The sequence below is a fragment of the Rhamphochromis longiceps genome, linkage group LG10 (assembly GCF_057381845.1).
Source record: "Rhamphochromis longiceps isolate RC_006_pf linkage group LG10, R_longiceps_female_GT1.1, whole genome shotgun sequence".
Lineage (NCBI taxonomy): Eukaryota > Metazoa > Chordata > Actinopteri > Cichliformes > Cichlidae > Rhamphochromis > Rhamphochromis longiceps.
In genome coordinates, this window is record NC_140566.1 from 36,211,976 (window position 1) to 36,238,812 (window position 26,837).

The window sequence follows — 26,837 nt, forward strand, 5'->3', positions numbered from 1 at the left end:
GTCAGAGTGGATCAAATGGATCTTTTTTTGCCCTGTAGTAAAAACTTTATCTTACCCAGCAGTGCTGGTGTACAAAGCTGGCAGCTTTCTTCCTGAGTGCCAGCTAATCAATATTCTTATATTAAATTTATATTGATGAGGAAGAGCTTCCCACACAGGAGCTCATTCCTGAAGCCTGATAGTCAAAACTCAGGAGCAGATTAACATCTTTATTAATGATGGTTCAATACAACAGTAATGAGAGTGTTATTAATTATTGATCATTATCACTGTCTGCTGTTCTGATCTGATCAATTACATGAGATCAATCAATAATCACCAGTTAATTTACTCTAGATATCTTCATTGGTCTGTATCTTAAAAACACCTGATTGGTCAACAGTCAGTCCCCTTTTGATTGGTCCTGATGGTGTGATGTGGCAGCGTCTTGTTGGTCAGAGCGCATTGAGGCCACTTTCTTCTGCTTCCTTGAGCTCCTTTAAAGCCACGCACTCCTGCTGTGAGGCGCTGCGTCTGCCAGACCTTTACAAAGACAGACATGTGATTACTCATCTTTAATTATCAGGTGATCGATCAGTCTATGAGAGAGCAACAGTAGGATGTTAGCATCGCAGCTAATTAACCTAACACAGCTAGTGATGCTAACACAGCCACTGAAGCTAATTTAGGTACCAGAACTGGAATGTACTTTTTCACACAAGTTCGCGTTAATAATGGAGTAAATGGAGAGAGATGGTCCTTTGGGTTTGAAAACTCATCAGATTGACCTCTATCATTGCGTCCCTAACCTAACCTGTTCCACAGGGCTCAGTTTTGGGTCCATTATTGTTTTCTTTTTACACGCTTCCTTTAGCTGGCATCATTCAATCTTTTAGTGACATTATTTCATTTCTATCCCGATGACATTCAGCTGCATATGTCCTTTAAGCCTCATCAGCTGGGTAGGCTGTCCAATCTAGTCTAGTGCTTAACCCAGGCTTCTGATTGGCTTTCTAGCATCTACTGTTTCTTTCATTTAAGGAACATTCTGAAGACTAAAGGGGGCGGAGCCTTTAAGTCTGTGGAACAGTCTACCACCACAACTACATTTGGTTGACAATGTGGATTCTTTTAAAAAGCAATTAAAACTTTTCTGTTTAAACAGGCCTTCTGTTGATCAATGCTTGTTTTGTTTTTTTAAGCTTACATTTTTATCCACGTGTCACCTTTTGTATTGTCTGTGTCAGGGGCCACAACTGGCCCCCGCCTTAATATGCAAATTTAATGTTAGTGCGGCCCACGAGTTTGATATGTAAGACACTTTACAGTGTTGTGTGTGGAGCTGAACGAACCTACCAATCACGGTGGGATATGGATCTCGGGGGCGGGACATCGGCGGGACTTGATGCAAGCAGAGAAACATTTCTCATTGAGTGAAACGTACAACAGCGTTGCCCTGGACTGTTTTCTTTTCTGTGCCTGGCTGACTGCCTCGTTTCGGCACACGCGGACATTCGCCCCAGCGTGCTGCGTTCACAACACTTCAAAAAAGTTGTTTTTCAAGTTGCTGCCCGGCGGGACATTGTACATATATATATTTATATAAGTAAGCTGCGCCATAAAAGAAAAGTAAGGATGCAGCCTAATTTACTCTGCAGTCACATAGCGACGCGGTAACCCGGACTAATTATAGGGTCGTACCGTAATGTGTGGGTCGATGTTTTTTATTTACATCACTCTGTTTACATTGCCTCACACATGAACATTACATATATTGCAATATAATGTAAAAGTAGTCAAAACAAAAAACATCAACAACACCCCTCCCTGAGCCTGGTTCTGCCGGAGGTTTCTTCCTGTTAAAAGGGAGTTTTTCCTTCCCACTGTTGCCAAAGTGCTTGCTCATAGGGGGTCATATGATTGTTGGGCTTTTCTCTGTATCTATGAAGCGCCTTGAGGCGACTTATGTTGTGATTTGGCGCTATATAAATAAAATTGAATTGAACAACAGCTGATTTGTTATGTGTCACAGTGTCATTTCTGCTTCTTTCTCCTGTAACAACAGGATAACAGTCCATGAGCAGCCTTTTTTGCGCTCGCTATCATGTAGTTGCCCTCTGTGTCTCCCTTTGTGTAACTGTGTTTATATTGTGATGTTAGTTCTGGTACCCTGCGCTCCGTGTTTTCCTCACCCCGTCATGTGCTGCTCCTTGTTCTCTCTCCCTCTCCAGGTTGCCTCTGTGTACGTCCCGTGTTGTGTTGAAGGTTTGTGTCTGGTGTCAGCACCTTCACTTTGTGTCTTTCCCGTCCTGTCGCGTGTAATTATCCTCAGCTGTGATCCCCGTGTGCTTCCACTTCCCTCATCACCTTCTGTGTATTGATGTCAAAGCCTCCCTCTCTTCCGTGTCGCATCATCCCATGTGTGTGATTCTCCCTGTGTCTCCTTGTGCACATTATAATTAGTTTTTCCCAGTTTAGTTTTGTATTGTTTGTATGATCTGTTTCCCACCATAAAAGCTGTGCTTTTGAGTTTAAGTTCCATTCCTGTGAGTTTGCGTTTAGGTCCATTCCTGCCTGCCACACAGCCCAAACATGACAGAAAGGTTGGTGATGAGCACCAACAATTTCAGGAAAAGTGGGAAATGCAATGTTTCTTTGAGTTCAGGGGCACCCCGACGTGTCTTATTTGCACAGAGAAAGTTGCGCTGCACAAGGAATACAGTTTGAAATGTCATCACACAACTAGACATGCTGAGGTGGATGCAAAATACCAGGGAGACGAGAGAGCGAACCGGGTTGCCAGTCTTAAAACAGATCTACTGAGGCAGCAAGATTTCTTCAAGAAAGCAACCAAAGAGAATAATGCAGCAGGCAGCAGTCGGAGCCACGTGGTCAGTGAGATGATTGCTAAAGCAGGAAAGCCATTCACAGAAGGGGGATTTGTCTAAAAGTGCATATTGCAGGCTGCAAATATAGTCTGTCCGGGAAAGAAAGGTCAGCTTAGCAACATCAGCCTTTCTGCCAACACCGCAGCAGATCGCATTTCTGACCTGTCAAGTGACATTTATGACCAACTGTGTGAGAAAGCCAAATGTTTCAGTGTATACTCAGTCGCTCTTGATGAGACTACAGACACCACCGACACTGCCCAGCTCCCAATGTATGTCCGTGGTGTTGATGACAGCTTTGAAGTGATGGAGGAGCTGCTCACAGTAATTCCAATGCATGGCCAGACCACCGCTCAGCAGATATTTACAAGCTGTGTGATGCCATTGAGATTTGCCATGGAAGAGGTTTGTTGGAATAACAACAGTTGGAGCGTCATCAATGACAGGGAGGAAACATGGACTGGTGGCACTTCAAATAAAACTGGAAGAGTTAAAACTGTTGTGAAATGCATCAACCAAATCAGATCCAGGGGCTTAAAGCACCGAAGGTTCTGTGCTTTTTTAGAGGAAATGGAGTCAGAATATGGGGATGTGCTCGACTTCACTGAGGTACGTTGGCTCAGCAGGGGAAATGTATTAAAGAGACTTTTTGAGTTGAGAGCAGAAGTGAAGCCTTCATGGAGAAGGATGGAGTTAGTGTTCCTGTGCTAACTGATCCCAAATGGCTCATGGACTCAGCTTTTCTTGTTGATATGACACATGAGCTTAATGTACTGAACAAGACGTTACAAGGCCAGGGGCAACTCGTCAGTGCTGCCTATGACAACGTGAGAGCATTCTCCACAAACCTGCGCTCTGGAAAGCTCAGCTCTCTCAGACAAACCTTTGCCATCTCCCAGCATGCAAGGCACTCGTGGATGCAGGAAAAAAAGTATGTTGATGTCATTTTGAGGCTACAGGAGGAATTTGATCACAGATTTGCCGACTTCAAGACAAACAGAGCCACATTTCACATTTTTGCGGACCCCTTCTCCTTTGATGTGCAAGATGCCTCTTCTGTTCTTCAAATGGAGGAATCATTGAGCTGCAGTGCAACTCTGAACTCAAAGTGAAGTTCAGGGAGGTGAGTGGAAAAGCAGCTTGGGCAACCTTTGAGAGGATTGAGCCCTAGTTTCCCTCGGCTTTCCCGAATATTCAAGCAGACCATGTGCCTTTTTGGGAGCACATACTTGTGTGAAAAGCTCTTCTCCACCTTGGACTTCAGTAAGTCCAAGTACAGGTCCAGAACTACTGATGATCATCTTCAAGACATACTGAGGGTCTCAGCTGCTTCTTCCCTCGGGCCAAATCTGGCTCGGCTATGCAAAGAGCTGCCAGGTCTCTAGCAGCGAGGAGTAGGCAAGAGAAGCCAGAAGAGCAGTTCATGTTCTCCATGTTCCATTCATGCAAAATACAACGACTAGTGACATAAATGGTTTTAATTACTTTTTTCTTGATGTTGGCCCTGGCTTGGCTAAAGAAACTTTAAAAACTGGACACCCTCCTAAAACTATTAATGTAGCAAACTCAATGTTAATGAGGGGTGTAGATGAAGAGCAAATTATTGATATAGTTACATCTTTTAACTCCAAGAAATCGACTGTGGTGGTATTAATATGGACTTAATTAAAGATATTATTGGATGTATTGTGAAACCATTTAGCTACATTTGTAATCTGCCATTACAAAGTGGCTTATTCCCTGATAAGATGAAAATCGCAAAGGTAGCATATAATATATAAAGCTGGAGATAAACATCTTCTCACAAACTATCGGCCCATCTCTCTACTACTGCAGTTCTCTAAGATACTGGAAAAAATATTTTACAATAGATTATATGACTTTATCAAAAAAACAATGCACTATATGAACAGCAGTATGGATTCTGACCCAAAAGGACCACAACACGTGCCTTAATGGAGTTTATACATACAGTAACAATTGCTATTGGAAACAAAGAATATGCTGTCAGAATTTTTTAGATTTAAAAAAAGCATTTGATACCGTTGATCACAATCTTTAACTTAAACTATGTACATGTGGGGTCAGTGAGGGGGCATTATCATGGGTTACCTTAAAAACCGTAAACAATTTACCCAAATAAATGCCATAAAGTCAAAATTGTGTGCGGGGTTCCACAAGGATCAGTTTGGGGGCCGCTGCTATTCATGTTGTACATTAAAATTTAAACTTTTTCAAACTATGCAAAATTGCAGAATATTTTTAAGGTTATCTGCTATAAAAATCCAGGCCAGGAAAATCTGCTTCATGTTTTTCTGTTTTATTCTCAGTTACTTTGACACAAAGGCCTCTGCTGTGATGCTCACGCCTCTGATGAAGTCTCACATGTATCAGTGCTCATAAATGATCAGAATATTAATATTTCTGACTGTCTGAGGCAAAACTGAATCGAATCAAATGGATTGTAGAAATCAGTGATGGTACCCAGCCCCAGTGAGCAGCCTAGGCCTGACAGAGTGGATGTAGCTGTGGGTAATAAGAGAAGATGAAAAGAACGATTGATAACTTTTTTGTTAAGGCCTGATCCGTCTGAAGTTCACAGCCAGCTCTGACACAGAGCCATCAATCTTTGAACGCTGAAAAAGCAGCAGTGTGTCCAGAAACACATTATATGCTGCGATGAATGCCCAAGTGTCCCCTCCCCCCGCTGCCTTTCAGCGGCAGGCAGCAGCAAACAGGTCGTCAGAGGAGCCGATGTGATCATTAAGAGAGCCAAAGCACTTTAAGCACAAGCACTTTTTAACTTATCTGTCTGGTAGAAATGTGCTCCAAATAAAGAACTTTGTGTTGACAAGATTGTTCGTGAATCATTTATAAATCAGTATTGTCTGTATGGACAGCAATTCCCCCAATAAAGTGCACATGTAAAACTGCGGTGTAAAGAGATGCGGTTTAAAAATTTGGGTGCGCCTAACTTTTGTGCCGGTGCGCGCACCAGTGCAACTGTGGCAAGCCCTGATTCTGCAAAAGAGAGTAATAGGGATGAAAAATAAAACTACTGCAAGAGAACCATCAAATCCACTTTTTGTCAAATTAGATATTCTCAAATTTAAAGATTTGGTCGCCCTCAGAACTGCACAGTGTACAAAGCAGCAAATAAGTCTTTGCCCCACAATGAGACCGAATACTCCTGACCTGAAGGACAACTGTAAAATATCACAGTATTACAGTCAGAGGAGTTAGTGTGTGCAACACCTGCACAGGTGAGATCAAGAAAAGTACATAAAACTCACACGCCTGTTTAAAAAGAATAAATGCATGAATATAGGAAATCTTCCTGTCAGTGACTGAGTCGTCTCATTGTGTCCTCATTTTTATAGGTCATTGTCAGAGTACTCCAGGATGAAGTGTTCATTCAGGTGTTTGTCACATATATGTGAAATACGCTCAGAGATTAAGTTAAACACAGGGCGCTTAGTTGATGTAAACATGTAGTTTGTTGTTGTTTTTGTTTACGTGCTGAAAATTGTTTTATTTGTGTATGTTCATGTGTTGCACTTGTACATAGTGAAACATGTATGGATCCATTAATGTTAATTATGGATTTGAAAGCAATGAAATTTGAAATAGGGGGTGGGAACAGGAAAAGTGTAAACTTCATCCTGCTGCTTTTATGTGCAGACATAGATATATACATGAAAACTTGATTTGTTTTTCCTCTTGTTATTTCACTTATATTTGCATGTCTGAAATAATAACTGTGTTCAGGAGAAGGTTAAAGAACTGTTAATACAAACATTTGAATGTGAACAGCAGATATAGAAGACTGAAGAATCGGTCATGGTTCCTGTGACTCAGTGTTTGAGTTTGGTGGGTTTGTGATTTATTTTGGGTTTATGAAGGGATTTAAGTTCTAGGTCTGTCACCTTTAAGTACATTTCTATGTTTCTAGCTCTGTTCTGTGGTTAATCTTAGCTCCCTTCTGTTAGATTGAAATTGTTAAATGTTGCCATTGTTGCACTTAAATGTGTAAACCGTGCCTTAAACTGCGTGGTTAGATATTCTTCTGTTCGTCCGACACATCTATGATGCTGGAGGAGGTAATCAGCTGTAGCTGTTTAACTACAGGCACATTCTGAGGGATGGTCACTCCCAGCTATTTAGGGGCTCGCCTACGCTTGTATATGGTGAACCATTAAAGTTAAGCCGTATACGGGTGTGGGGAGATGGCCTTTGGATAACCAGGAAATGTGGTTAACAGTTGTGAGCATATATTGTGTGGCAGGAAGACACACACACAGAATACAGACACTGATGTTGTTCAGATATGCCTGCTCAGGAATGTCACATGTAGTTGTAAAATGCATACTCATGAGCGTAACCAATAAAAGCAGCCTGCAGAGGGAAGCTAGTTGAAGTAGTTCGGAGGCAGCTACTTCCCTTGCGGCAAGTGCAACAAAGAGCGCTGTGCGATCTCGTTCTTGAGTGAGTGCCTGTTTATCCAGCAGTTTCAGGAAAATATCCCTGACACTTTCTGTGATCCCTGAAGGTGGCTCTGGTAAAGCTAGCAGATAGCCGGTAGCTTACCACCTGGCCTCCACGTCCTCGATTGTGTCAGGCAGCGGCACGTTGAGCGTCTCTGGCAGGAAGCAGGCGAAGCAGCCGGCGAGCACGGCCGAGCCACCGTACACCAAGCTAGGCAGAGCAGGGAGTACCTGGGAAATGTCGTCCCATCAGTAAAATGTTTGCCTGTATTGATGACCTCGATCATATTCAAAGGACGGTTAGATTAGTGACATTACTTCATCTAGGATGAGGACGGCGGGCGCTGCCATGCTGCCAATTCTTGCCATGGTGGAGACGAAGCCCATTCCCGTCTGCCTGAAAGCACAGGCACACATCACATGATCTAAATGTTTTTACGTATGACATAAAACAGACATGCAAACAGGAAATGACATGATGTAGCAAGGAAACAAATCATTTAGCTTATCAGAGTAAGAAGAATTCTGATAAGCTTCTTATGTTTGGCATTATGCTAACAGAGGAGAGTCGCTCTGAGAGACTGCTATGACACCACAGACTGGGATGTGCTCCTGAGCCCACATGGTGAGGACATAGAGGGGGCGACACACTGTCTTACAGACTACCTCAACTTTTGTGTGGACACGGTCGCCCCTGCTAAGACGGTACGGTGTTATCCTAATAACAAACCGTGGGTAACACAGGAAGTCAAAGCTGTCCTCAACATGAAGAAGAAGGCTTTCAGGAGCAAAGTGAAGGAGGAGATGAAAGCAGCACAGCGGGAGGTGAAACGCTGCCTGAGGGAAGCAAAGGACACCTACAGGAGGAAGGTGGAGCAGAAGTTGGAGAGGAACAATATGAGGGAGGTCTGGAATGGTGTGAAAACCATCACAGGCCACAACATTAAGAAAAGCACAGTGGGGGGGGACTGTGGAGAAGGCAAACGAACTCAACAACCTCTTCAACAGGTTTGACCAGCCCACAACCCCCCCACCCTCACCCTCACCCTCACTACAGAGTCCTCTCCCCACTCTCCTACCTCCCTCGCCTCCTCCCCCCCCTGACACCATGACATCCCCCTCCTCCAATCCCTCCCTCAGCAGCAAGACATCTCCCCCCCTCCCCTCCTCCCAAACATCTCCCAGTGTCACAGTGGATCAGGTCAGGAGGCAACTGAGGAAGCTTCGCCCCAGAAAGGCAGCAGGCCCAGACAAGGTGTGTCCTAGGATGCTTAAGGCGTGTGCTGCTGAACTTGGGGAGCCGCTACAACGAGTCTTCAACCTCAGTCTGCGACTGGGGAGAGTGCCCGCCCTATGGAAGACATCCTGCATCGTCCCGGTCCCCAAAAGGAACCGGCCCAATGAGCTGAATGACCTCCGACCGGTGGCACTGACGTCACATCCTATGAAGACTCTAGAGCGACTCTTCCTCAACCTCCTCCGACCACAGGTACAACATGCCCAGGACCCACTACAGTTTGCATACAAGGCGGGTGTCGGAGTGGAGGATGCCATCCTGTACCTCCTACACAGAGCCCACTCACACCTGGATGGGGGAAAAGGCACGGTCAGGATCCTGTTTCTTGACTTTTCCAGTGCCTTTAATACCATCCGGCCCTGTATGCTTCAGGAAAAACTGAACAGGATGGAGGTGGACCCCTGCCTGGTGGCCTGGATCTCCGACTACCTCACCGACAGGCCACAGTACGTCAGGCTGAAGGACATCACGTCTGACACTGTCGCGCTGACCTAGTAGGTGTGGCTGTCATTCCTCTCTTCCTCCTCCTGCCCACCACCTGTTCGGTGCTGCTGTTTGAGCATGGCCACTGATTAGACCTTGGGTGCAATCAACAACCAAGCACGGCCTGGTGTGCGCCGCCCTGCCAGGTGAGCCACATTAGAGCAATCAAGGGTGGGCGTGCCTAGTAGACCCTAAAATGCATGCAGCAGTCATTTGACCCGTGTGCGACATACTGAGAGGACAGCAAACAAAGTACGATCCACTTTTCCACTGTGAGGAAGACTTTGAACAAGACGGGCTATCGGTAAGCTCTTGAGCTCACATTTGCTGCACATATATTTGGAACTATGGAAGCTCAGTTGTGCAAATGTTTTATGCTTAGGGAAATAGTTGCTGCATTTAAGTTTAAAAAATTATATTGACAAAAATGAATGTTTAAGTTTGAATAAATTGTTTGTGCAGTTAGTGTTCCCACATATTTATGTTAATTAATATTAAAAATAGTTACCCCAAATCCTTGGGTGGATCGTAAAACTAGTGAATAAATGTTTGGTTTTGATTTAAAGAAAATAATTCTTTGTAAAGAAAATCCTTAGTTAAAGTCTATTAATGTTTGTGAACTCTAAAATGTATACTTTAAAATACAATTGTTTATAAAAAAGTGTTAATGCAAAGAAGACACATTTTGTATATTTAAGAACCACAGTTAAATTAACAGTTAACCACATGGTAAATGGCTTTACTGAAGTGTATTTTGTTATTTCATCTGTCTTCTGTGTAATGCATGTAATTTATCTGAATGTTACTGGTTAATGGAATGTTCTTTATTTTTGTGTTGAAAGGTTTTTTTACCTGCTGCTACCTACCAGCTATCAAACTAGTTGGTCTAAATAAAGTTGAGTGAAATTCAAAGTCTGGTCTTTTTCAAGTGTGGACACCTCACAGTCAGAGGAACACTTGACAGACACTGTGGTCAGCAGCACAGGAGCACCACAGGGAACTGTGCTGTGCCCTCTTCTCTTCACCCTGTACACCTCTGACTTCTGCTACAACTCTGAATTATGCCACATTCAGAAGTTTGCAGATGACACGGCCATCATGGGGTGTATCTGGGATGATCAGGAAGAGGAGTACAGAAGTCTGGTGAGGAACTTTGTCGCATGGAGTCACACAAACCACCTGCAACTCAACACCTCAAAGACTAAGGAACTGGTTGTGGACTTCGGGGGGTCCAGAGAAGGTCCACTGCCGGTTCAGATAAAGGGGGAGGAGGTGGAGGTGGTCAACAAGTACAAGTACCTCGGGCTGTGGGTGGACAATAAACTGGAGTGGTCATGCAACACAGAGCACCTGTATAAAAAAGCCCAAAGCCGACTGTACTTCCTCAGGAGGCTGAGGTCTTTTAACATCTGCAGGAAGCTCCTGAGGATGTTTTACCAGTCGGTGGTTGCTGGAGTACTTTTCTATGCTGTGGTGTGCTGGGGGAGCAGCACAGCAAAGAGGGACTCATCCAGGCTGGAGAAACTGATCAGGAGGGCTGGCTCTGTGGTCGGCATGAAGCTGGACACTCTGGTGACAGTGGCAGAGAAAAGGACATTAAAGAAACTGATGGACATTATGAACAATGCTGGGCATCCTCTGCACACGGCCATTAACAACCAGAAGAGTCTGTTCAGTGACAGGTTGCTTCTCCCCAAGACAAGAACTAACAGACTTAAAAACTCCTTTGTCCCACACGCCATCAGACTGTTTAACTCCTCTCTGGAGGGGAGAGGGAGGGGAAACAGGGGGACAACTAAGCTCACTGTACAATACCTTGTGCAATACTTTTTGTAAATAGTCAACAGTGCAATAGACTCAATACTTGAAGTGTGTGTGTGTTCGTGTGTGTTCGTGTGTGTTCGTATTTCCCAGAGGACCCACCCGAGGGATTAATAAAGTTCTATCTTATCTTCACACACTGAGGTGAATTATGGAGGTCCACGCGGTTCTGAGCCTCACCATCTGCAGGGTTTGTTCACCTGCGTAAGCTAATGCTAGCTCTGCTCCATGCTAATCCCAAAAGCTAACCAGCATTAGACTCATAAACACACGTTGGCCGTTGGTAATTACAGCTCAGTGCACTCATCTTTAACGTGCTGATGTTTATTTTTAACCAATCACCACGTTACGCAGATAGTGTGAAAACGTTTATATAAAGTTTGTGACTGAACAGGCTGCAACACTTACGCCGTGTTCTCATTATTAAAGCAACTCTACCCTCCACAACAGAAAAAACAACAACAAACTAAACAGCAAACAAACAAACATGTAACTTCATAAAAACTGATATCACATCCATTTAAAAACCAAAAGAGAATTACACATTTTCATACTTAGTACTCTGCCGTTCAAGCCCAACAACAGAAACACATTTTTGTCTGATTCCTGCACTGAAAAAACAAACTTTATACACAGTTTAGACTGTGTCATTTTCACTGTGCTTTAGAGATAATAGTAATAATAACTCATTTAAGTTTCATAATGTGGACTATGGAAACAGTGTGATGGTAACAGCCAGCAGGTTAATAATTTGTATTGCCCTTGTTTGTAACATAACTTTGAATTATTATTCAAAATGTCAAAGTTCCACACAGTAAGAAAAATAAGGAAGCATAGGTCAGCATTAAATAATAATAAAACAACAGTGCTCTCCCCCCGTCAGCTGGTAATTTAGTTTATAGAGTGCAAGGCAACATGTCTGAAGGTTCTCAGCCATCAGGTCATCGCAGTCTGGACTTCTTTAAGTTGCTTGAAGATCTTTCAACTGAGAAGCTTCTTCAGTTCTCAGATGAAATGTTAGAGAATCCCAGTTTTTAAGCCCCGTGGGAGTGTCCCCTAAGATGGTCCTGGACCCACTATTGATCAGCGTGCGGCCCTTCAGTCTTTATACAGGGAGTGCAGAATTATTAGGCAAGTTGTATTTTTGAGGAATAATGTTATTATTGAACAACAACCATGTTCTCAATGAACCCAAAAAACTCATTAATATCAAAGCTGAATGTTTGTGGAAGTAGTTTTTAGTTTGTTTTTAGTTTGAGCTATTTTAGGGGGATATCTGTGTGTGCAGGTGACTATTACTGTGCATAATTATTAGGCAACTTAACAAAAAACAAATATATACCCATTTCAATTATTTATTTTTACCAGTGAAACCAATATAACATCTCCACATTCACAAATATACATTTCTGACATTCAAAAACAAAACAAAAACAAATCAGCGACCAATATAGCCACCTTTCTTTGCAAGGACACTCAAAAGCCTGCCATCCATGGATTCTGTCAGTGTTTTGATCTGTTCACCATCAACATTGCGTGCAGCAGCAACCACAGCCTCCCAGACACTGTTCAGAGAGGTGTACTGTTTTCCCTCCTTGTAAATCTCACATTTGATGATGGACCACAGGTTCTCAATGGGGTTCAGATCAGGTGAACAAGGAGGCCATGTCATTAGTTTTTCTTCTTTTATACCCTTTCTTGCCAGCCACGCTGTGGAGTACTTGGACGCGTGTGATGGAGCATTGTCCTGCATGAAAATCATGTTTTTCTTGAAGGATGCAGACTTCTTCCTGTACCACTGCTTGAAGAAGGTGTCTTCCAGAAACTGGCAGTAGGACTGGGAGTTGAGCTTGACTCCATCCTCAACCCGAAAAGGCCCCACAAGCTCATCTTTGATGATACCAGCCCAAACCAGTACTCCACCTCCACCTTGCTGGCGTCTGAGTCGGACTGGAGCTCTCTGCCCTTTACCAATCCAGCCACGGGCCCATCCATCTGGCCCATCAAGACTCACTCTCATTTCATCAGTCCATAAAACCTTAGAAAAACCAGTCTTGAGATATTTCTTGGCCCAGTCTTGACGTTTCAGCTTGTGTGTCTTGTTCAGTGGTGGTCGTCTTTCAGCCTTTCTTACCTTGGCCATGTCTCTGAGTATTGCACACCTTGTGCTTTTGGGCACTCCAGTGATGTTGCAGCTCTGAAATATGGCCAAACTGGTGGCAAGTGGCATCTTGGCAGCTGCACGCTTGACTTTTCTCAGTTCATGGGCAGTTATTTTGCGCCTTGGTTTTTCCACACGCTTCTTGCGACCCTGTTGACTATTTTGAATGAAACGCTTGATTGTTCGATGATCACGCTTCAGAAGCTTTGCAATTTTGAGACTGCTGCATCCCTCTGCAAGATATCTCACTATTTTTGACTTTTCTGAGCCTGTCAAGTCCTTCTTTTGACCCATTTTGCCAAAGGAAAGGACGTTGCCTAATAATTATGCACACCTGATATAGGGTGTTGATGTCATTAGACCACACCCCTTCTCATTACAGAGATGCACATCACCTAATATGCTTAATTGGTAGTAGGCAGCACGGTGGCACGGTGGTTAGCACTGTTGCCGCACAGCAAGAAGGTCCTGAGTTCAATTCCAACATCAGGCCGGGGTCTTTCTGTGTGGAGTTTGCATGTTCTCCCCGTGTTTGCGTGGGTTCCCTCCGGGTACTCCGGCTTCCTCCCACCGTCCAAAGACATGCAGCTTGTGGGGATAGGTTAATTGGACAATCCAAATTGTCACTAGGTGTGAATGTGCGAATGAATGTGAGTGCAAATGGTTGTTTGTCCCTGTATGTTGGCCCTGCGACAGACTGGCGACCTGTCCAGGGTGCACCCCGCCTCTCGCCCTATGACAGCTGGGATAGGCTCCAGCGCCCCCCGCGACCCTGAAAAGGATAAGTGGAAGCGAATGGATGGATGGATGGATGGTAGTAGGCTTTCGAGCCTACACAGTTTGGAGTAAGACAACATGCATGAAGAGGATGATGTGGACAAAATACTCATTTGCCTAATAATTCTGCACTCCCTGTACTGCGGCTCCGTGGTTTGGGAAAATAAATTATAAGTATTTAGCTGAAGTGTATTTTATTTGAGTTCGTTCTTTTTTTAACTTGTAGTTCTACATTGGAAGATTATCGTGATCTTGAAATATAAAAATAAAATGATATTTTATTATTTTTCATTGCTCAAAATTAGAGTCACACTCGCAGAAGCTGGTATATCTGCCGAAACGCCGTGCATTTATCGAGGTAGCCCAAGTATGGAGAAATGTAAGAAAAGAAAAATATCTGAGGAAAATAGAACATTTAATGATGCCTGGGCAGATTCATTTGCATTTACTTCTGACGAGAACGGCCTACCAGTATGTTCAGAGGTTCAGGAGTAGAAGTCCCATTGAAAAGTGCTATAGAAATGCAATCCATTATTATTATTATTATTATTATTATTATTATTATATCACGGCAGACCCAACGATGTTTACATGAACATGCTTTACAGCTTCTCTTTATTGGCCACTTTTCACACGCGGTTGCTGTGCGCATGCAGCTGGTCTTATTTCCAGCACACAGTCCGACACATAACACAACAGCAGAGAGAGCACCGACTTTAAGGCAGGTGTGACCACCTCTCTTGCAGCAGCACTGCAGACCACGCCCCACCATACACATTAACCAGGCAAAATAAATATTTATGCAGGTATTTTGCAAATATTTATTATTCATTTTTTAGGAGCATAGTGCTTTTTTCCAATTATTTTTAAAATTCAGGTCAAAGCCCAAAAAGGATACAAGGATGACGGCTCAGTCTTTGTTTGCTAAATTTAAGTTCATCTTTTTAATTAATTTAAAAGAGACCTTCCCCTGGATGTTTTTCTTTTTTGTTATAATTTTTTAAGAGTTCAAAATGTGTTCATTACATAAATAAAATTTTATTTTCTTTGTAGCACTTCATGGATTTCATAAGCAACACACTATAGTTGTTTAGCATAACGGTAAAAAACAATGTAAGATAAGATAAGATAAGATAGAACTTTATTATCTTATCTTATCTTATCTTACATTGTTTTTTACATGTGTGCAGTGTTATCTTTGTTTTAGATGTCAAAAAGTATTTGCGGCTCCCAGTTTTCTTTTCCGTGTAAACCGGGTCCAAAAGGCTCTTTGGGTCTTAAAGCTTGCTGACCCCCGAGTCAAGGTGTGAAAAAGGGTTTCGGGTGAAACCGTTGTGAGACCCTGCCTCATCCTATCAGTGAGTTATTGAGATGAGTCACATGACCCTGGCCTAGCTGTGATGTTTAGTATTCAGACCAGTGGTTATGAAGTCATCAGAACAGGAATATTACTCAAACTCATTAATCAGTTGTTTCAGCAATTTGATCCTGTAGATATGCGTTTTTTGTTAGGTAAATTAACATTATTTAATATTAAATATGAGCCATTGGTTTTATTTAATCACCTGATAACAGTTGGGTACAGCTCACCGGTGTACAGGTAAACGGTGGTGAAGGAGGCTGAGGTGAAAGCTTTACCCAGGCAGGCCAGCGTGGTCCTCAGAGTCTGCATGTCTGTGGGGTTAGAAATGGGATTGGGAATAGGACCAGGATCAGAATTCAAGGCAGGGTCAGGATTTTGTTCAGGTTCACGACAGGACATAGGGTCAGAATTAGGGTTAGGATTAAAGACCTAGATCAGTGCCAGAATCAAAGATTTGGGTAGGAATTAGAATTAGTATTGAAATTAGAATTGGGATCATGGTCCACATTAGGATCGGGGTCAAAATCAAGACCCAGACTTCAATAGAGATTGGGACTTAGATCAGGATAAAGATCAGAATCCAAAATTAGACTCTGGGTCGGAGTCAGGTTCATATTCAGGATCAGAAATAGGATCTGGATTAGAATCAGTTTCAGACCAGGATCAGAATCTGAACTGAAATCAGAGTCAGCATTAGGATTGTGACTGGGATCCTAATTAAGATCAGGGTCATGATCAAATCCAGGACAGGGTATAGGAATGGATTGGGGTTATGTTCATATCAGGGTCGAATCACGATTCAGATTGGGTCGTTGTCAGAATCCAGGACCATGATTTGAATTAGGATTCTTTTAAAAAATTCAAATTGGAATTAGAATCGGGATCTAAATTAGAATCAGGAACAGGGCAGTATCACAGTCGGGATTAAGATTACAGTTCAGATTGCATCAGGATCAGATTCTGGATCAGGATCAGGGTTGAATCAGAATGAGATTTGGGATCACAATCCTAAATCAGTGTTATGATAAATTTGGGGATATGGAATAGGATCTAAATCAAGATTGTGATCAGAATACGGATTGGGATCAGTTTCCGAATTAGAATCAGGGCCAGGGTCTCAAATAGATTCAGAATGGGGATCAGGATTAGGATGTACCTGTGGGGACAAAGATGTTGGCAAAGATGATGGCGGCAGAGAAGAAGAGACAAACTGCCTGAGAGACCCGCCTCCCCAGGTAACTGAGTATTCCCAATGCAAACAGTTTGGCGGGAATATCTACAGCTCCAAAGATGATCTGCATCAGGTAAATACTCACCTGCAACAACAAACAACCAATAGGAAGGAAGTACAGTAGATCCAACCAATAGGATGGGAGAAGAAGTTTAAACAGGTGTACTGAAACTTCAGCAGGTAAGTAGGAAGACAGGTATCGGGTTGCTCACCCCAAACTTCTGGAGGTCCATCGCCAGGCCATAGTATGCAAAACTAGTAGAGAACCTGCACAGAGGTGAGTACACAGGTGTACAGGTGGATACAGGAGCTTCATTTTAGTTAATAAAAAAAACATAAAACAGATAGAAGAAGCAGGTAAACAGAAGAGCAGGTAAATGGGTAAACAGGTAAGCAGGTGAGACAGGTGAGCATATGAGCAGGTGTATGTCTGACCAGACGGCCATCAGACAAATGGAGATGCGTCTCATCCCCGGGATCCTCAGCAGGTCGAACACCGTGAATGTTGAACGAGCCGACTCAATCTCTTTGTTCATGTGAGAGTGGAGCACCTGCAGTCACATGGGACAGAGCTCAGCATCTGATTGGAGAAATTGCACTTTTACACAGGTGGCCAGGTTACCTCAACAGTGATCTTATCGATCATCTCTGATTTCCCGTTGATCCGAGCAACTCGGTGAAGACTCTTCAATGCGTCCTCAGAGCGCTGGTTCAAAACAAGCCATCGAGCTGACTCTGAGTACCACCTGACCAATCAGAGCACAGAGAGAACTACCTGACCAATCGGAGAGCAGAGAGAAACACCTGACCAATCACTGTCCTTTTTTTAAGTCTGACTGACCAGCTGTAGGCGAAGAACAGGAAGTTAGGTGCACAGACAACCATCTGCAGCTTCCTCCAGTCTCTTAGCCAATATGCAAGCCCAGCCAGGACCATTTGACCAAAGGTGAAGAAGAAGGAACTGAGTGTGCCGACTACTGTCCTCGTCTTGGTTGTGATCCACTCAACCTCTGAGGAGACACTCAGTTAGGAAGACAGACAAGTGCCCAGGTGGACAGGTAAATAAGGAACCAGGTAGACGGGTACTTAGGGAAACTCCGTTAATGATGACCCCAGACACCGCCATCCCACTCAGAAACCTGAAGATGCAGTAGGTGGAGTATGTGGGGGAAAGGGCGGAGCTACAGCCAAGCACAGCAAGTTGCAGGTATGACCAAATCAGAACGGACCGCCTCCCAAACCTGAGAGATAGACAGAAGGAGTCGGATTGCACTGCTAACCTGAGACAATGAACAGGTATACACAGGTAACTCTCACCTGTCAGATAAGCTGCCGTAGACTATGGCTCCCGTTAAAACTCCACCCATATAAATGGTTTGAATCATTTGTTTGAGAGGACGGAGGGAGCAGACCAGACTCCACTGTGACACACACAGGTGAGAGATTGATAGGTAAGAGACAAGTGACCTCATTAACATATCTGTGGCAATGCGCGCTAATAGGCTCGCCGTGTGCCTGCCGCTACCTCGGAGACGGTGGTGGCGAGAAAGTCTGATTGCTCAAAGGTCCATCCGTCAATGCAGTCTTCGGTCTCTAGGTGGCTAACATTAGTGGAACTGTTAGCAGCTAACAGCTGCCACTGAGGATTTGCATACCTGGACAACAGGTGCAACAGGAAATGATGTGACGGTCAGGTTAATTATTTAAACAACTGAGGAGAAGGAAGAAAACCTTACCTCCTGCAGCGGGCCAGTCTATTTCCTGAAGAATCAGGAGGGATAAACATTTTCAGCAGCTGCTTCTCATCCACCTGAAACAACCAATCACATTCATCCATCCAGATTTATTGATTTAAGGAAGTAAAATTGAGAAAACTAAAGAAATGGGATCATAGTGCCTGCACTAAAATGCCCAGACAGGTAGACAGTCAGGCTGACAGGTCACCTGGTGAAGGTGCGACAGGTTGCTCAAGCTGTGATTGGCTGGTATGCTGCAGTAGTGAGTGGGGACTCCAGAGACAAAGTTGTTTAGCAGGTTCTGACTCGCCATCAGCAAACCAGGTAAACTGATCAGGGTCACATGGATCCACTGGTACCTGCCAAACCCACCAACCTTGCCATAACAACAGGAAACACATTAACCCTAACCCTACACACCTGTATGACACACCTGGACAGTGAAGTTATTTCTTGCATAGGAGGAATTTAAGTGTCTCACCTCATCCAGCAGCTCAGCGAATCCCATCTCAGCAACAACAACAACAAATAGCAGCAGGTATCTTCAGGTGCTTCCAGGTGTTCTCAGGATCTGAACTTTTGTTCCATCAGAACAAACCTGACAAGAAACCAAACAGCAGACCTGAGCAGTTGTTTGGGTCAAAGGTCAAAGAGTGAAAAACATGAAAACAACTGCTCCGAGTTTCTTCTCGAGTTTAAAATTGTGAAATATTTGCATGGAGTCTGGTAAGAGCTCTTAAAGGATTACAGTCTGCAGCTGAGGAGAATGCAGAGGCAGAAAGAGGATTTACTCAGAGTACTTACAGAGGCTGCCGGACGGCCCGCTGACGGAGGGGCGACTGACGGAGCAGGCAGAAGACAGACTGAGAGGAAATGAGTGACTGGACATTAATCAGTGACTTTAGGACACTGTCTATTTTCCTAACTGTGTTTGTGTTAATGTTTGTGAGACACTGGCGACATCGTCAAAGTCACCACCAACATCACCACCAACCAAATAGACACCTTCAGCAGGGAGGAAACGATCACACTGTAGCACTCCATCAGAGAACTAATGCGGTCTGTGCTCTGACAGCGACCCGAGTATTTTAATAAAGAACAGGAAGACTGGAGCAGAAGATCAGGAACAGGAACATAATCATGTATCAGTAATAATACGTTTGTATCTCAACGAGTCGAGAAAGAAAAACTGGATAGAACACAAAAATTAGACAACAATTAGAAGGATTAGACATTTAGATTTTCAAAATAAAATACTTTATTGGGGCTCTTAGTCATACTGTTGTGATTTCAAAATAAAAGTCCATAACAGTTCATCAGGAAGTGTTCAAAACATCTGAAAACTGTGGAAACTTGTCCCCCCCCCCGTGGAGTCATCTGTTTTCGTGTCCTCGCTCCTCACTGAGCTTCTCGCTGGAATTTGTCCAGCAGTTTTTGCAAACAATCATCTCAGCAGGTTTCCGAATGGTGGCGGCAGCAACTCATGAACACGCTGTGACACGTGTGTCAGTGTCCCAATCAGGGCGCAGCAGAGCAGGCGACTTTACAGTGTTTATGAAGCTGCAGAAAGACTGACACAGGTCAGAGGTCACAGCGTGAGATGTTTCTTCAGTCACACAAAAACTCTTGAAACTCTTACTGCTACAACTACACGTTTCTTTTCCAGCTATTTATTAATGAGTGACTTATATATATATATACATATATATATATATACACATATATATATATATATATATATATACACACGTGTGTATATATTGTACTATTCTTAGTTAGCGTATTGTCTGTCTCTTTAATGTTGGTTTATAATGGAGCACTGTGACAAAAAAATAATTTCCCCCAGGGATCAATAAAGTATTCTGATTCTGAAAAGCCTTAAAATGAAACCGTCAGTATGCCACACCAGACTCCATTTAAAAACTGTCTGATTTTAGATTTTATTCAAGCTCAAACTGCTCCTTCCCGTCAGTCTTAGTTCACATTCAGGCTCTGATCAAACAGACCAGACTCCATTTAAAATCTGTCTGATTTTAGACTTTGAATTGAAAATAAACTGAATTGTTCAGTTCATGTTTGGCTGTTTCTTTCTGTGACAAAGTTTCTCTTTGGAAATACAAAATGTCTCAAACATGAAACTGTTTCTACCGAGTTTCTACTGATCAACAAATCAACCAACCAATCATAAATCAGTCTGTGAGCTACGGGACAAAAGAAATGTTTAGTGAACATCCCAGTCTGTGTATAGGTCATTAGTGAATCTGCCTTGTTCACGATGACTCGACGTTGTTCCCGTCACGCTTCGCCGTCTCTCAGTTGATCATTACCGACCTCTGTAATCATCCATCACACTCAGTCTGAGTAACCCTCAGAGGTCAAACATACGTGTTCAGGTTGGTTTCCAGCAAAGAGCCCTACTTTGACACCGTCACAGGTTTATCTGTGGCACGGCCTTTAAAGGAGTGTCCATAGTGCCATCCTGTGCCTGTACAAAACATGACGTCACCTGGTTGGCGCTAACTAACGACTGAACCAATAACTGAGAGGTAAATAAGAACTGTAGAGGCTCGTCGTTGTGTCTCTCTGATGCTGTCGGCGGTTTCTCGCTGTGGCGAGCTGCAGTGAAACACGTGAATCCACTCATTAGCTGTGATGTTCGGGTCTGTAGACTGAATGAATCAGTGTGGAGGGGAGCCTGTTTGAGTCAGGTGGCCCGCTGGTTAACCTGACTACACTGTCACGTCCTTTACCGCCACAAGACAGCGCTAAACATGCTCCAATAACTAGTTAGTTATTTCTTAAATCCAGCTTCACAGAGTTAAACCTCTGAGCTGTGAGCGAGCCTGAACACACACACACACACACACACACACACACACACACACACACACACACACACGTTGGACTTTGGTCTTTAAAAAAAACTAGGCGTGCTCATTCAGTTTGACTTTATTCACACAGAAACCAGAACACCAACGGTCCCTGAAGGCATCGTGGTGGCTTCAACAACACCTCATTGTCAGGACAAACAGGAATGATCAGACTGAAGGATAAATATGAAGCTAAGAGCAAGTAAATATATCATGGACACACACACACACACACACACACACACACACTACAAAAATATAAAAACAAGTTAAAGAAACAAAACAACAACAAAAGAACAAACACATCAGTCTTCCAATCAGACGCGCCACCACTTCTCCCAGCACCTCTCATTGGTGGATGAGCTTCACAGTGTGGTGAGAAACTCTCTGACCTGCAGACAAAAATTAAGTCCTGTTACCAGATTACAAAAGCCTTTCAAAATAAAACCACCAGGTGAAAGTTAAATGAGAATTAAATACAAGCACAGAAAGATGGAAGCAGCACATACATGAACAAACAGCCAAACATGGAAGAATCTGACATATTTTACTGTCACTTCAAAGTATACAAACTTTTGCGCAGGTCAGAGTTTACACAGTTTATTCAGTTACTCTCAGGAACGATGTTCAAAAACAGATTAAACACATGTTAGGCGTGTTGCTTTATATAAACAGGCACACGTCAGAATATAAAATGCAGCAAAGACTGAGATTTCTATTAAGAATTAAGATACTGATTGTTAAAAACCCCAATAAAAGCTTGACGGTCTTTCCTCTCGTGGCGATCGTTGGGTCTGCGCTTCAGCAGGCCCGCTAGTTCAGAGACGCATCACCCCCCACTGTTTCCTAGCCAACTTCCAAGAAACAGCCTTCCCTGCAGCCTTTTATTCAGTGAATGCAAGCACCACCCATTGTAACACCCACAAATGGTTAAAATCACCGCATGCGTCTGTGTGTGTGTCTTCTTGCCACACAATATATGCTCACAACTGTTAACCACATTTCCTGGTTATCCAAAGGCCATCTCCCCACACCCGTATATGGCTTAACATTAATGGTTCACCATATGCAAACATAGGCGAGCCCCTAAATGGCCGGGAGTGGACATCCTTCACAAGATAAGGAAACCAGAATCTCACATGAAACCTGCCTGTAGTTAAACAGCTACAGCTGATTACCTCCTCCAGCATCATAGATGTGTCGGACGAACAGAAGAATATCTAACCACGCAGTTTAAGGCACGGTTTACACATTTAAGTGCAACAATGGCAACATTTAACAATTTACCCTGACAGTGACGGTACTCCTGACAAACAGAGTCACTCGTTATACAGACGAGGAGTCAATGACTTCTACATAAAAGCAAACAAGAAGTGGTTCACTGGTTGTTTGTAACCAAGAGAAGAAACAGAGCGGTTTGGGACGTGTATGAAAAACAAATAAAACCACCATCATCAGAAGGAAAACCTTCAAAATAAAAGCTCAGACTGACCTTGTCGATGATGGCTTCCTGTTTGATGCGGTCGTTCTTGAAGTCGTCGTTGACGTCCAGGACGAGAACAGGAAGTTCGCTCAAATAATCAAAGTCCAACCTTAATGCAAACACAGGTTAAAAAGGCGCTCCTGAACGCACCGCTGAGGCTCTGAGCACGCTCAGTGGCATATAGTTACCTGAGGTTCCTGTGGTAGAGCCAGGCTTCATGTTTGAAGTGCAGCTGCTCAAGGTACTCCAGAGGAATTTCCTGCTCTTCTTGCCGGCCGCGATGAAGCAGCCGCTGCATGCAGCGCTGAAAAATACACACACAAACACGGCACCTGAAGGCAACCGAAGGAAGGAGAGCCCATCACAGAGGGCGATGCGTTTACCCTGAGGTGGCAGGACTCTCCAGGTTCTCCTGTACGTCTTTACCTGTGGCGGGGCTCTGAGGTAGATGATGGCGTCGAGAGCGATGTCGGACTCAAACTGGTTCAGTAACCAGGTGTGCCAGTCCTGATACACACTCCACTCCGTCTCCGACAGGTCGCCACTCTCAAACAGGTTTGACGCAAACACGTACCTGTACACACAGGAGTTACATGTCTCACACCTGTGTCTGTGTTAAATGCGTGCGAGTTACCTGTCAGGTGATCAATGGTCATGAGAATTTACATAATTAAGATTAAGGAACTGACCTCCCAGCCCATTGTTCCCTCAGTGGGCTGGTTTCAGTCATTATGTTTATAAGATTGAAACCTGCAGTCAGCTGAGACTGAAGACGTCACCTGATGATGATGATGAAACGCTACGTGCAGATGAACAGAAGCAACCTTTTGGAGACCTGTCAGGTAAGTTACCTGTCGGAGTAGACGGAGCGCTCGTAGAACTGGACGGGGTTTTCTGCCTGCTGAAGTTTGATTGATGGCGACTGAAGCTGAGCTCGAACTCTGCTCAGACACGCGTAGCTCTGCACACAGGTGAGACTCACTTGAGACAGGTACACATAGTCTGACACACAGTGCTGCTATGGTAGGGGATGGAGCCAGGTGTGTTACCTGGAAGGTGTAGGACCAGCGGCTGGGTTTATCGTACAGCATCTGCAGCAGGTTTCCTCCACTCTTTTGAGATGAGCTCAGCTCCTGCAGGTAAACAAGCAGGTAAACAAGCAAGTAAACACAGACTTTAGAGAATGTGTGCTGCATTCAGGCTCACCAGGTAAACGTCATCGCTGTCATTCTGCACGTTGCACCACTTGCCAATGGGTTCAGGGATGACCTCCCAGTCCTCTGATGCTGCCTGAAGGAGGCGCACAAATGTCGACTTTCCTGCAGCTGGAGGCACACGGGTGAGACACACGGGTGAGACACAGAAATGTGACAGATCTCTGGTCCTGCCTGATTGGAGGAATCACACCTGTTCAGGTAACCCTGACATGACATGAGCTACTGATGCTCCACACACTAATACAGGAAATCAGCATTAATGCTGATGCCGTAGGACTTCCTGTGTGGGTGGGGCTTAAGAAAAGGACCGAAACAGCTGACTTTTGCAGGAAGTCATGTGACCGCAGGATCAAGTAAAATCATGGCAACCATGAGCAGCTGATTCAACCTCTGATTGTCTCTGATTGTCTCTGCTCACACTCCTCACGCTGTCACCTGACCCCAACCTCAGTGACGAGGTCACGTCCTCGCTCTGGAGATCAAAACTCTGACCTGAGACTGAAGAAGTCACCTGGATGAGTGACAGAACGTTTCTCCACAAAACGCTGCGTCCAGATGAACAGAATCAACCTTTGGAGGTCTGACCTCGACTTGCAAACCTCCATCAGTCTGGCTCACCTGAGCCCCGCCCACAGACTCCACATGACCAGCGTTCACCTTCAAACACCTAAAGGAGCAAGCTCCACCTATTTAACACCCAAATTTAAACCTCCGCCTTCTAACCCCAGCAGCACAGCTCCATTAAAAACTGCTGATTATTGATCACAAACAGCTGATTTTCAAAGACAAACAGCTTATAATTGAGTTCAAACAGCTGATGATCAATCGATTATCATAAGAAATCACTCGGTTGATGGAAACGTCCAGATGATTACTGACTGTTGACAGCAAATTTTGACTATAAACAGCTGGTTATTGAACACAGGGCTGAGTATTGACTACAAACAATTGATTTGCGATATAAACAGCAATTGACCATGGACAGCTAACTGTGACTAGAAACAGCTATTTATCGATCACAAACAGCTGATTATTGATGATAAGCGGGCGGTTTTGGCGCCACTTGTTTCCGTGAAGGCGGGAGGCTCACGGACTTACAGACCCGGGCCTGAGAGCTCGTTAACCGGCGGTCCGGGTCGGTCCCCCGGCTCCGTTTGCCCCGGTCGGTCCGGGTCAGTCGAGGTCCGTGAGCGTCCAGCCGGTCCGGGGGGCGCGCGCCCCGGTGAGCTCACCTATGTTTCCTTCGATGGAGATCTTCTTCTCCTTCCTTTGACGGGAAAAGCTGCCGTTCAGCGGCGGGCTGCGGGGAGGGGGGCACGGCCTCTTCGGGGGGGTCGCCATGTTCACGGATCGATCGCTGATTATCGATTATTGCTCGCTGCTGTTTTGAAACCCACTGACCGGCGCGCGAGATGCTGCTCAAATTAAACTCCGCGCGCATACAGACTTCCGTTTCCGGGGGCGGAGTCACGCATGAGCAGAGGAGGAGTGCAGACTTCCTTCAGTTTCCTTCATGTCCAACATCACACCTGCCTCACTCCACCTGCCTGGCTCTACCTTCTGTTACCTGTGTTCACAGCAGCCTTTCATCTCATCCACAGAGGAGAGAAACACAGTGGGTGGAAACAGTAGCGGTTTTTGAGCGGGGGATTCTCTGGCTGGCTGGAGCAGCATCTAATCACCAACCCGCAAAATAAAAACAAACCAACAAACACGAAAACACCAGACATCATGATACAGACTTATAATTTGCACCGATGTTTTTTCGAAATTTTATACGCGAAAAGTGAGCGCGAGAGCCCTCGGTGCGCCTGCTCGCTGCTGAAGTCAAAGTAAACTTTATTGTCATCTCCGCTACAGACAGTCCAGCATATAGAGACGAGACGACGAGGCTGCAGCTACAGCAGTGCAAGTAAACAAACAATAAATATAAGAAGAGTAAGAGAATAAATATACCCTTGAGGACCAGGAGTAAAGGATCAATAACAATTCAAAATCTATGATTTACAGTTTGATGATTTAACCCTTTAAGACCTACCATAGAACCAAGTCTGCCAGAGCTTACTTTATATTTTTACATGGTGTAGTAGCATTTCAAGTTGCTATACATCAATACAACCGTTATAGCCCAAATTTTAATAATATGTCTGCATTAAGTCCATAGTAATTACATAAATTGCAAAAATGTGCAATAAACTACAAGAAAATTTAAAATCTTTTTTTTTTTACATATATTTCTACTTAGAGAAATTCAAGAGGCTTATCCCTGAAAACTTTAAATAGAAAAACATTGAAAAAATAAAACTTCAAGTAAAACACAAGCACTTCTGTTAAATTATTGCAGAGTGTCCACATTGTAATTCAACAAAATATCAGTGAACTATTTGGCACTGTCTCCAGCTTTCAGAATAATAAATAAACACTTCTGTTTGGAATAAAGTAAATAAAAATTAGGTTTCAGAATGAAATAAACAATGGACACAGAATGTCCATATTGTTTGTTTGTTAATTTATTTCAAACATGTAAACAATATACAGGTACATTTAGTATGTGGAGTATGTGGCAGGGACTAAACACGATCACAGACTTTAGAGGGAAAACCAGCACACCGCAGACCACGGCCTCTCTGTGTGAGGAACGTATTCTACGCTAGATTCGACACAGCGAACACCATGAGACCGGACAGTGTGCGCACCGCGGATGACGTCAGTGCGCACACTGTGTCTGAGGAGGATGTGCGGAGGTGCTTCAGGAAGGTGAACGCACGCAAAGCTACTGGTCCGGACGGGATTCCCGGCCGCGTCCTCAAGTCATGCGCGGCTCAGCTGGCTGGAGTGTTCACGCACATCTTCAACCTTTCCCTCTCTCTGTCTGTAGTCCCAGCCTGCTTCAAAATGGCCACCGTCGTCCCTGTACCCAAATCCTCCACCATCTCCTCATTGAACGACTGGCGACCTGTAGCCCTGACCCCCATCGTAAGCAAATGCTTCGAGAAGCTGGTCAGGGACTTCATCTGCTCTGCACCACCCGACTCACTGGACCCTCT

The 26,837-nt window shown here is 44.2% G+C and overlaps 2 protein-coding genes across 4 annotated transcripts; both read right to left on the reverse strand.

Annotated features, from left to right (window-relative positions):
• Nucleotides 1–196: 196 nt before the first annotated feature.
• On the reverse strand, nt 197–21,012 carry oatx (organic anion transporter X). 3 transcript variants are annotated; one of them, XM_085421485.1, is made up of 16 exons: nt 19,025–21,012; nt 18,702–18,818; nt 18,429–18,596; nt 18,221–18,294; nt 18,010–18,139; nt 17,802–17,905; nt 17,571–17,725; nt 17,326–17,494; nt 17,107–17,230; nt 16,920–17,035; nt 16,697–16,751; nt 16,410–16,569; nt 15,456–15,564; nt 7,670–7,748; nt 7,455–7,582; nt 197–522 (listed from the first exon to the last, which is right to left on the reverse strand). In XM_085421485.1, the coding sequence occupies exons 2-16, from the start codon at nt 18,726–18,728 to the stop codon at nt 435–437; spliced, it is 1,686 nt and encodes a 561-aa protein (XP_085277611.1). In that variant the 5' UTR covers nt 18,729–18,818; nt 19,025–21,012; the 3' UTR covers nt 197–434. The 3 variants fall into 3 exon arrangements, with proteins under 3 accessions (XP_085277611.1, XP_085277615.1, XP_085277614.1); XM_085421489.1 differs by lacking the exons at nt 197–522; nt 7,455–7,582 and adding an exon at nt 10,569–10,700 and having other exon boundaries at nt 7,693–7,748; XM_085421488.1 differs by lacking the exons at nt 197–522; nt 7,455–7,582; nt 7,670–7,748 and adding an exon at nt 8,447–10,700.
• Nucleotides 21,013–21,153: 141 nt separating this feature from the next.
• LOC146661417 (deoxycytidine kinase 2-like) lies at nt 21,154–25,243 on the reverse strand. The gene is made up of 8 exons (XM_085421551.1): nt 25,023–25,243; nt 23,780–23,898; nt 23,623–23,706; nt 23,425–23,534; nt 23,000–23,147; nt 22,762–22,877; nt 22,583–22,682; nt 21,154–21,482 (listed from the first exon to the last, which is right to left on the reverse strand). The coding sequence occupies exons 1-8, from the start codon at nt 25,129–25,131 to the stop codon at nt 21,456–21,458; spliced, it is 813 nt and encodes a 270-aa protein (XP_085277677.1). The 5' UTR covers nt 25,132–25,243; the 3' UTR covers nt 21,154–21,455.
• Between the last annotated feature and the right edge of the window lie 1,594 nt (nt 25,244–26,837).

Bases quoted from the DNA above. Each gene is read 5' to 3' on its own strand.
- LOC146661417 (XM_085421551.1), bottom strand. From the start codon at position 25,131: ATGGCGACCCCCCCGAAGAGGCCGTGCCCCCCTCCCCGCAGCCCGCCG. The intron at 23,899-25,022 runs GTGAGCTCACCG...GTGTGCCTCCAG, and splicing joins CTCCATCGAAGGAAACATAG to CTGCAGGAAAGTCGACATTT. The intron at 23,535-23,622 runs GTAACACACCTG...ACCTGTGTGCAG, and splicing joins GCTGGTCCTACACCTTCCAG to AGCTACGCGTGTCTGAGCAG.
- oatx (XM_085421485.1), bottom strand. From the start codon at position 18,728: ATGGGATTCGCTGAGCTGCTGGATGAG. The intron at 16,752-16,919 runs GTCAGACATACA...ACCTCTGTGCAG, and splicing joins ATTTGTCTGATGGCCGTCTG to GTTCTCTACTAGTTTTGCAT. The intron at 16,570-16,696 runs GTGAGCAACCCG...TTGTTGTTGCAG, and splicing joins TGGACCTCCAGAAGTTTGGG to GTGAGTATTTACCTGATGCA.